Below are 10,815 nucleotides of genomic sequence, written 5' to 3' on the forward strand. Positions count from 1 at the left end.
GAACGGCATTTTTCTCGGCCGAGTTTTGATGGCATCAGCTTTCTCCAGACTCCTTGAGTTGTAGCGCCACACTGCCATCGCCTGGCCGGATGGCCCATTACAGGCTTTATCTTAATGCCGAGGAGATCTCTCTAGGCTTTCCGTCATGCGAGCTGGACTTCCGTTCGCCGGCTAACACCGCTCCATCCCACGAGGGGGGGGGTTCAGTGTGCCCACTCTAAGGAGTGGTACCATTTTATCTACTCGCCGAAGCTTTCGAACCGCTGGGTAGACGGTGAGCTGGGGACAAGGCTGGCAGCTCACACCAGCGGGGGGCTAGAACTGACAGCAAGCCTGTTCAGCTCAGATGTTACTATGTTAACCAGAGGATAAATCCTCTGTGCCACCGCTCCCCTACTATGTGTAATTTGCCCAGAGTCCCTGTGAGGAAGGCAGACCATTTGTTTGTTTACTGGGATAAGGTTAAAAATAATAATACAAATAAATAAGGTTAATAAACAAGCGTGCCCTGAGTAGTCTTACAGATTGAAGGCTTGGTTCTGGTGGGGTAGCCATGTCGGTCCGAAGCCACAGGACAAAGTCGGAGTCCAGTGGCACTTTTAAGACCAACAAAGTTTTATTCTGGGTATAAACTTCCATATGCAGGCCCACTTCTTCAGATTCTAAAGAAGTGTGCACAGGGCTATTTTTGGGCGGGAACACACAGGAACGGAGTTCCGGCTGGCTCCCAAGTTGGCCACGCCCAGCAGGAACTCATTAGCATAATAGGCCTCATCCAACAGCATAAATTCATTAGGATTGGCTACATTAGGGGTGTGTGGCCTAACATGCAAAGGAGTTCCTGCTACAAAAATGCCCTGGGTTTTGACAACAGACAAGGTAAACAGAATAACAAGCAAAAGGTGGGTGTGGCTGGATGACCACACTTCTGGTAACATGGAGGTGTGGCCTAATATGCCAACAAGCTGTGCTGTCAGGGGGGTGGCCTAATATGCTAAAGAGTTTCTGCTGTTGGGTGTGGCCTATTATGCTAATGAGTTCCTGCTGGGCTTTTTCTACAAAAAAAGCCCTGAGTGTGCATGCACACCAAAGCTGGTACCCAGAAGCAGTGTTCCCTCTAAGCTGAGTTAGTGTGAGCTAGCTCACAGTTTCTTTAGCCTCTGGCTCACACATTTTTGTCTTAGCTCAGGAAGGATGGCTCCAAAACAAACTTAATTTATGCAGTAGCCAAATCGCTCGCTCACAACTTAAATGCCAGTCGCTCACAAAGTAGAATTTTAGCTCACAAGACTCCACAGCTTAGAGGGAGCATTGCCCAGAATTAAAGTTTGTTGGTCTTAAAGGTGCCCCTGGACTCCAGGATCGGAGGCTTGTTCTAGTAGGTGAGACTTGTGAAAAGCAGGCAAAGGAGTCTTTAAAAGATTTGCCCCCCTCAGAAGTGGAAATGTAATATTTGGAAAAGACTTTTTAAAAAACTTTGGTGTTGTTACAGCCTAACTCTCATTAGCCTTCGGGTGAGTCTCGTGCCATTTTGCTAAGATGCCATTTCTTTTTTGTTAATGCTCCTAGCTGCGTGAGCAGAAGGACGCGGCCAAGGTGCAGGACTTCTTTCTGCAAGAAATCCAGCTGGGCGAGCTGTGGCTGGAAAGAGGTAAGGAGGGGGAGCAGCTGGCTTTGCGCGGCTGGCCGGCGTCCACGCTCTGAATGCCTCAAAAACTGTCGCGTCGCGGCCAACTTTGGTTGTTAGCCAGTTTGGTGCAGTGGTTAAGTGTGCGGACTCTGATCTGGGAGAACCGGGTTTGATTTCCCCACTCCTCCACATGCAACTGCTGGATGACCTTGGGCAAGCCATAGTTCTGGCACAGCTTTTTTCTCAAGGGCAGTTCTGGAAAGAGCTCTCTGAGCCACACCTACCTCACAGGGTGTCTGTTGTGGGGAGGGGAAGGGAAAGGAGTTTGTAACTGTAAGCCCCTCTGAGACTCTGAGTGAAGGGTGGGGTATAAATCCAATCTCCTCCTTCTCTTCCTCCGACCTCGTTGGGTTTTTCCAAGGCAAGAGATGGTCAAAGGTGGTTCGCCATGGGTGAGTAAAAGGAACTTCTATGTTCTGAAGCAGTCAGCCTCTGAATCCCAGTGCCAGGAGGCAACATCAGGGGAAGGCCTCGGCCTCTGTGCCCTGTTGTTGGCCCCACAGAGGAACTGGTTGGCCCTTGTTTGAGACAGGATGCTGGGCTAGATGGACCACTGGTCTGATCCAGCAGGGCTCTTGTGATGTTCTTATGAAGACCTCAGCCTCTATGCCCTATTGCTGGCGCTCCAGGGGAATTGGTTGGCCACTGTGTGAGACAGGAGGCTGGACTCGATGGACTGCTGGTCTGATCCAGCAGGGCTCTTCTGATGTTCTAATGAAGACCTTGGCCTCTGTGCCCTGTTGTTGGCCCTTTAGAGGAACTGGTTGGCCACTGTGTGAGACAGGAGACTGGACTAGATGGACCACTGGTCTGATCCAGCAGGGCTCTTCTGATGTTCTAATGAAGGCCTCGGCCTCTCTGCCCTGTCGTTGGCCCTCCAGAGGAACTGTCTGGACCTCATGTGAGACAGGATGCTGGACTAGATGGACCACTGGTCTGATCCAGCAGGGCTCTTCTGATGTGTGAATCACCTCTGCTTCTCACTTGCCTTGAAAAGCCCTCTGGGGTCGCCTTCAGTTGGTTGTGACTTGACGGCACTTACCTACTGTGGCAAGAGGGGATGTCGTGTTTTTTTGCCCCACAGCAGGCAGACTGATAAGGAAACCAGTGATAAGGAAACCAGTGAAGACCGGCCACGGTACCTTTCCCTCCCTCAGACGGTTAGGAGCAGCCTCCAGCTGAGGATCTGGCTCCAGCTGACACAAGGACCGAGGCCGGTGGGGCAAAATGCTAATTCTATCCAATGGGATAACGATCCTACAGACTGGGCTTTAGGAATATAAATTCATTACAGGAGAGCAGAAGAAGGCCATCGAGCACCTCACCAACGCAATCTCGCTGTGTACGCACCCGACCGAGCTCATGAACGTCCTGGAGCAGACTCTGCCGCCTCAAGTATTCGAGATGCTGGTGCACAGAATTCCACACGTTACGCAAGTAGGTACCTGTCACGGCTCAGGTGGGGTGTCACCTGACGCTGCCACCACTCTGGATTTCGGTTCCCTTGAGAAGGCCCAGAGCACCCTCCCAAGACCTTCAGACCTCCCTTTTGGCCAAATAACAGGCATGAGGACCAGGCAGAGTGAAACAAGGAAAAGGTTTATTTTATAGGAGGTCAAACAACAAGGTGCAGAATAATAGCAGTAAGTGGGTGAAAAGAAATCAAATGCCCTAACGCGTCTAAATATATACTGTCCGTAGCTCACTATTCCAAGTGACCCTTCCCTCTGGATGAGGGTTTCTTCCTGCAGCAGCCTCTAGGGTTGCCAAATCCTTTGAACTCACCAGCGGGGGAGGCTCCGTCCTGGCCGGGAGTTTGTCTGTCGTCCTTGCGCGCGCGCGCGCGCCGCTGCGACGTCACCGGAAGTGACGTCAGACGTCGCTGATGTTGGGGGCGTGGCCGAGCTCGTCAGGGGGGAAACATATGGTTTTCCCCCCCGACGAGCTCAGCCACGCCCCCAACGTCAGCTCTCAGGGGCTTCTGGGAATTGTAGGCCCAGCCTCACCTACTGCTAGCCAGGCTCCCTGGGCCTAGTAGGCCTCTGGTGGCACAGCCCAGATCATGACAGTACCTTTAAAAAGCAGAGGAATCGCAATGTAGAGAGCTCGGTGACCCGGGTGACTCTCACACATCGTTTCCAGGTCTTTGATGAGGCGAAACTATCATCGGCCTGATTCGCATATAGATCAACACGCTTGCCACACCCACTGAGGGAGGCAATGGAAAAGATTCGAGAAGGACGGGGCGCACAAGTCCAAAGCTTGCTCACAGAATGCTAAACCGGGGTTTAGGGTTACAGGCAAACCGAGTCAGCCTCTATCAGTGTTGGGGGGGGGGGGTGAGGGCTTTCGGATCCGCTCATGGTGTATACAGGCCCCTATCAGCAGGTACAGATTGGCCATTAAGGCGACCGGGGTCCAGCTGGGCTGATGTCCTAGAGAGGGGTAGTGCTCCTCCTGGGAGCTGCGGCGGCGGCAAGCCCATGGCCCTCACCCTGCGTGGGTTGTGTGAACATTGAAGGGACCTCCGGGGTCATCTAATCCAACCCCCACACACAATGCAGGAAATCCACAAATACCCTCCCCCTCCACACCCCCAGTGACCACTGTTCCACGCCCAGATGATAAAAAAGTTTCCAGGATCTCCAGCCAAACTGGCCTGGAGAAAAATGGCTTCTTGATCCCAAAGTGGCGATCTGCATTTCCCTAGGCGTGTGTAAGAAAGGGCCAAGAGAACTAAGCACTGAGGCAACCCTTCCTGCCCTCCCTCTCGTGATCTGCCTATGTTCACAGAGTTGGCATTGCTGTCAGATGGCCTCGGTCTGAAAACCTCCAAAGACGCTGTAGAGGGGTGAGCCCCCTATTTGGCTACCACGAGCAACCTGTTGGGAGATACAATTGGCCGTGCAGCTCAAAGTGGCATCGTCCCAACAGCGACTGCCCACCACGGCGTTCATCGTATTCTCTCTCACTGCTCTTTCCCCAGTGTATTCTTTAAATTACTCCTCTTTCCCCGTGCGCGTAGGCGTCCTCTGTGTACATGGGTTCACATCCCGCAGTGGCCGTTTTGTGGCTGCGCCCACTACCCTGGGTCAGAATTCCAGCGGTGCCCAGGCTCAAAAAGGTTGGGGACCCCCTTGCCTAGAGAGACTTTTGTAAGCGGGGCCTGCAAGACGGAGCTCTTCCACCAGGCTTTCAACTAGGAGCCGCCCCCACTACTACCAACGAGCCAGCCCGTAGTTTTAACATTTTGCCTCTACCACTATGCTCAGGAAGATCATTGAGTGGCAAACTGTCTGGCGGTATGGAATTTCCAGCAGGCCATCTTATGTATCTAATGTATCAGCGCCAGCACTTTATGAGATTCTGTATTGTTATTGAATGTTAAACTGTTTTTATGTGAATGAATGGTCACTTACAGACCAGTTATGTAAGCCGCCCTGAGCCCGCTCGCAGGGAGGGCGGGGTATAAATTAAATTATAAAAATAAGCAAATTTGAGAGATGGCGCAATAATTTAAAACATTAGTATGTTAATCCCAACCGCACAGGCATCCAAGTGGTCATCTTTCCGTAGTTTACTGTAGGAGCAGTCCTCCTCTGTGGAGTGGACTGAAGTACAGGGACGTGATAGAGGTTTATAAAATGAGGCCTGGGGTGGAGAGAGTTGACAGAGAGAACTTTTTGTCCCTCTCCCAAAAGACAAGAACTTGGGGGCATCCAATGAAACGGATGGGCAGTAGGTTCAGGACAGACAAAAGGAAATACTACTTTACCCAGAGATTAAGACGTGCAATTCATCGACAGAGGATGTTCTGATGGCCACAGGAATAAACAGCTTGAAAAGGGGATTAGAGAGAGTCATGGAGGATAAGTCTATCTGTGGCTACTAGCCATGGGGACTGAAGGGGATCTCCACATTCAGAGGTACTAAACCTCTGAATCCCAGAACCAGGAGGCAAGATGAGGGGAAGGCCTCAGCCTCTCTGCCCTGTTGTTGGCCATCCAGAGGAACTGGTAGGCCACTGTGTGAGACGGCTTCTAGAGAGGACTGGATCCATTGGTGGCTATTAACCACAAGGTATAGATAGAACAGTACGTCTGGGGCAGCGATGCTCTTGGTGCTTGGGGGGCAACTGTGGGAGAGCTTCTGGAGTTCTGGACCTCCCGAAGGTACCTGGTTTTTGACCACTGTGTGACCCAGAGTGTCGGCCTGGATGGGCCATAGGCCTGATCCAGCACTGGCTTCTCTTCTGTTCTTATGATGCTGGACTAGATGGGCTACTGGTGTGATTCAGCAGGGCTCTTCTTCTGTTCTTAATGAAGTGAAGGGCAGAGGTTTATGCCCAGGAAAAGAAAGGAAGTCTAGTCAATTAAAAACAAAATTTATAAAGCCAGCACTCAGAATGTCTTTTGTGTGTCAGCACTCCCTCAGACTACTGACAAGTCTGTTTTCTCTGAAAGACAAAAAATTGCTGCAAACGTGCACACAGAAGTAAATTACACTGAAGTAGATTTCATGATGTATGATCTTTATATTCAACAGGTAAACAGACTGGCAGACGAACTTCTCGAGTTGATGCTCGTTTCGAAGTGCCTTTCTCAAATGAGTCTCAAAATGGTCTTCTCCCAAAGCTATATAGCTACAAGACTTATTTGTCCATTTGAAATGTTATACTTGTAGCTATATAGCTTTGGGAGAAGACCATTTTGATTCAAGATTCCATTGTCGACTTTATTGCACATGGATAGAAAATTGAGACTCATATAAAGATCACACATCATGAAATCTACTTCAGTGTAATTTACTTCTGTGTGCACGTTTGCAGCAATTTTTTGTCTTTCATTGTTACTACATTGCTGTTCCCATTGTTGTCATTTAAGTCTGTTTTCTCTCCCAGCGGCTTGAGGCAGCCCTGCATGAGCAGGATCCGCCGGACGAGTGAGAGCGCGGTGTCGCACCCGGGGCTACCGTCAAGGTGGACCACAGGAAAGGCAAGGAGCCCTCCTCTAGAAAGACTCTCTGCACAACAGTAATTTCCATTTATTTCACTTTGATTCAATTAAAAAATAAACGTCGCTTTAGACACTTTGGGATTTAATTTTCAGAGCGAACGTTGCCCGTTTTCAAAATGAACAGTCATGGTTAACGGAGGAGGAAAAGATCACAGAATGGCGGGTCGTATCCTGCCGCTCTGCTTGCGACGGTGCGTGAGCGGAGGGGCAGGATGCAGCCCGCCGTTTGCTCCCTCCCCCATCTCGGGTCCAGTAAGTAGCAGAGCCAGTCCGTAGGCTGTATCAACATTATTCCACTGCGCAGGAAGAGGACGCTCTAGGAACGGCTCGATCAGCGCCAAGGCTGCACGTGGCGGCAGCCACCGATGATTTCCACATTTCGATGGGTCTCTGAGCTGTTCCGTTCCAAGCCAGTGGGCCTTCCCACCGCACCTGTCGCGACAAACGCACCTTCGCACGCAATGCAGTCACCGCCGGCACTCCTTCCTTAACGTGGCTGGCCAAGAAGTCCGGCTTTAGCAGCCAACGCTTCGTTCTGCAGGATGTGATACTCCTGGAATCGCATCGATATCCTCTGAGTCATTTTTAAGTACTTCTGTAAGCAGTGCTCTGCGCAGGTCATCTGGAATGGTGAAGGGACAGAGGGGTATGAAGAGTAGTTTGTAAAGCTATCTTTAACCTAAACCGGTGAATTACGTAACTGTTAATCCTAGTTTAGGTGGGAAAACAGAGTCCAGTGTGTGGTCCCCCCAGGCTTCCCTTTGAGATGGAGGCCAAGCTGAAAATTTAAAAGAAGGAGAAGGAGGGGGAGGGGACTGGATTTATACCCCGCCCTTCACTACCCCAAGGAGTTTCCTTTCCCTTCCCCTCCCCATAAGAGACACCCTGTGAGGTAGATGGGGCTGAGAGAGCTCTCTCGAGGACTGCTCTTGAGAGAACAGCACTGAGAGAACTTGTGACTGACCCAAGGTCACACCAGCAGCAGGAGTGGGGAATCAAACCCAGTTCTCCCAGATAAGAGTCCATGCTCCTAACCACTACACCAAACTGGCTCTTACTTGACTAAATGATTAGGACTTGTGGTCTATACTGTTTGGTGGTCTATACAGCTTGATGTAGTGGTTAAGAGTGATTCCCCACTCCTCCATGTGAAGCCAGCTAGGTGACCTTGGATCAGTCACTGCTCTCGCAGAACTCTCTCAGCCCCACCTACATCACGGGGTGTCTGTTGAAGGGAGAGGAAGGGAAGGAGATTGTAATCCATTCCGATACTCCTTCGGGGGTAGTGAAGGGCAGAGTACAAAGCTAACTCTTCTTCTCCGTTGTGGCGTGCTTGCTATTCGGGGAGACTGTTTTTCCTTTAAACTACCCTCTGTGTATATAAACTTGGTAGTTTTCTGCTGCCACCAGGAATTAAACATTCCAATTCTCTCTCATTTGGTCATATGACCCAGTGTCTGGGCACGTCAAAGGACTATGTGGCCCTGAGGAAGGATTGTACTGATTTCTGGGATATGCTTAAACATTAAATTGATTGATTGAATAAAGAACAAAATAATTTTCCGGTTATCTTGAACCGTTTCTGGAAAAAGGAACGTATAAATATCACTGGCAAGGTGTCACACACAGTCTCTCGGACACAAAAATCCCACGCTGACAGGCTTCTCTCTCTCATATAGGTAGCCACCATGGCTAAGCTCTTTGTCTTAGGCACACAAGATTAAACATTTGTCTAACCACACAGTTTAGACACTACTTGCTTCTTTGCTATAGACTCTCTCACAAAACGTTTAGAGTCACACAGACTCTCTCCTTCGCTCTTTCCACACTTCACTTTCCAAAGACGCATACACAGAACTCTGTCATCAAAACACACACACAGATTCCTCTCAGAACACCTCTCCTCCCACACTCTCAGTCATCAGCCAATCACAGCACCCTCATCTCCTAGCGTCCTCCTTGCATTACTGCAGTCAAACTCAACATTTAAAGACACACACACACGCCCCAAAACATGGAATCATTACATCCGTCTTATAGCATATCATCGGCAATGTTCCCTCTAAGCTGTGGAGTCTTGTGAGCAAAAATTCTATTTTGTGAGCTACTGGCATTAAAGTTGTGAGCGAGCGATTTGGCTACTGCATAGATTAGTCTGCTCTGGAGCCATCCTTCCTGAGCGGAGACAATAAATGTGTGCGCAGGAGGCTAAAGAATTGTGAGCTAGCTCACACTAACTCAGCTTAGAGGGAACACTGAATTCATCGGTAGGATGTTATTATGTCATTTTTGTTCTTTCTGGGGGCTCCAGACTTCTGATCTCCTAATGCAGGGGTGGCCAAACTTGCTTAACATAAGAGCCACATAGAATAAACGGCAGATGTTCAAGAGCCGCAAGACACAAACAACTATTACACATGTTTTTACTAGGAAATATGCAAATTTGCTTTTTATTAACATGAAATGAGACTGCCAAAAAGAATAACAAAAGCAGTAAAAGCAGATATTGATAATGATATTTATTTGCTAATGATATTTAGTTTCCCCAGCCGCCCTGCCAGGAGCCACACAATATGTGTGAAAGAGCCGCATGTGGCTCCTGAGCCACAGTTTGGCCACCCCTGTCCTAATGCATTAATTACTGAATGTCCCATTTTGTTGTTTGTACCGACTCACTCTGGGCGCTTTCACACACACTAGATAATGCACTTTCACTCCACTTCCATTGCGCTTCGCAACTTGGTTTTACTGTGTGAAATGGCAAGATCCACTTGCAAACCATCACTGAAGTGGATTGAAACAGCATTATTTAGCCTTGCTAAAGCGCCCCCCCCCCGTGTCATCCGCCTTTGTCTCTGTGAGAAAGGCAGAAGATAAATAACATAAATAGCTGTTAGAAAGCTAAATAACGCAGAGAATTCTGTCCAAGTCACACGGTTTGGAAGAGCCCTGTTTGGGGGCGGATCTCCCAAAGCACATGGCTGCTTTCAGAAACAGAATGCTGCTTGGATTGGATGGACACTTTGTCTGCTCCATTAAGATTCCATATTCTCGTGTTTATACTTGATTTATCACCCCCCCCCCACACACACCGAGAACGACAAGGAAGAAAAGATACATGTGTGTGTGGGGGGGTGGTTGTACAGGTTGGCTTTATCCAGCCTTTTTGGTGCAATCGCAACTACAAATCTAAAATACTTGGGAAAATCCACATACCTCTCCTGAACTGACTTCTCTGCTGGTGAAATCTCTCACACAATCCAAAAAGCAGTTTTCCGTCAGCTTGTTATATGTTCCGAGGAATTCTTTGAACTGTGAACAAACCAAAGAGACTTTCAGCAGTGGGTGGAGTGATTCCTTCCCCCCCCCCCCGAGAAAAAGCAAAAGCTAGAGTGGACAGGGAGAACAACTGAAGAAAAAGAGATCGGACTTATACCCCGCCCTTCACTCAGAGTCTCAGAGCATCTTACAACCTCCATTTCCTTCCCCTCCCCACAACAGACACCCCTGTGAGGTAGGTGGGGCTGAGAGAGCTCTGAGAGAACTGCTCGTGAGATAATAGCTCTGAGAGAACATGACCAGTATTCCCTCTAAGATGAGTTAGTGTGAGCTAGCGCACCGTTTTTTAGCCTCCGGCTCACACATTTTTGTCTTAGGGAGAATGGCTCCAGAGCCAACTAATTTATGCAGTAGCCAAATCTCCCGCTCACAACTTTGCCAGTAGCTCACAAAGTAGAATTTTTGCTCACAAGACTCCACAGCTTAGAGGGAGCACTGCTTGTGAATGACCCAAGGTTACACCAGCTGGCTGCATGTGAGGTAACACTTGCTCATCAGAATGAAGGGCACGTAAACTAAACAGCCTGTTCTGGGTAGGCAATTGCAGGATTTGGTACCACAGTGAACAATCATCTTCCTTAAGGACTGCCATCCAAGTTGCCAAGCTATGAAACAGTGTTTCAAAAGCACCCATTAGCAAATGTTGGGTTAGATAAGGGGCCCCCAACACGATGCCTGTGGGCGCCACAGCCCCCGCTGACAGCTTTCCTGGTGCCGACTGTTTTAAGAAAGTGGGTGGGCTGGGGGGGCCTTTGCCCAGCAAGACTTCTC

At 49.3% G+C, this 10,815-nt stretch overlaps 2 protein-coding genes across 4 annotated transcripts in view; one reads left to right on the forward strand and one right to left on the reverse strand.

The window, feature by feature from the left end:
• Nucleotides 1-1,569: 1,569 nt before the first annotated feature.
• Nucleotides 1,570-6,660, forward strand: TOMM20L (translocase of outer mitochondrial membrane 20 homolog (yeast)-like; the record flags this gene model as incomplete). Its single annotated transcript, XM_015423371.1, has 3 exons — nucleotides 1,570-1,651; nucleotides 2,985-3,127; nucleotides 6,591-6,660. Coding segments are annotated over 3 exons (270 nt in total), but the record flags the coding sequence as incomplete, so codon positions are not given.
• Nucleotides 6,661-6,717: 57 nt separating this feature from the next.
• Nucleotides 6,718-10,815, reverse strand: part of TIMM9 (translocase of inner mitochondrial membrane 9 homolog (yeast)) — an 8,698-nt gene continuing 4,600 nt past the window's right edge. For all 3 annotated transcript variants that reach the window (XM_015423375.1, XM_015423376.1, XM_015423374.1), the window contains exons 3-4: nucleotides 9,922-10,017; nucleotides 6,718-7,327 (exon numbers count right to left, since the gene is read on the reverse strand). In XM_015423375.1, the coding sequence (XP_015278861.1) occupies nucleotides 7,193-7,327; nucleotides 9,922-10,017 (231 nt within the window). In that variant the 3' untranslated portion in view covers nucleotides 6,718-7,192. The remainder of the gene's footprint in view (nucleotides 7,328-9,921; nucleotides 10,018-10,815) is intronic.

This window comes from Gekko japonicus, unplaced genomic scaffold (genome assembly GCF_001447785.1).
Source record: "Gekko japonicus isolate JY-2015 unplaced genomic scaffold, Gekko_japonicus_V1.1 scaffold1720, whole genome shotgun sequence".
Taxonomy (NCBI): Eukaryota; Metazoa; Chordata; class Lepidosauria; order Squamata; family Gekkonidae; genus Gekko; species Gekko japonicus.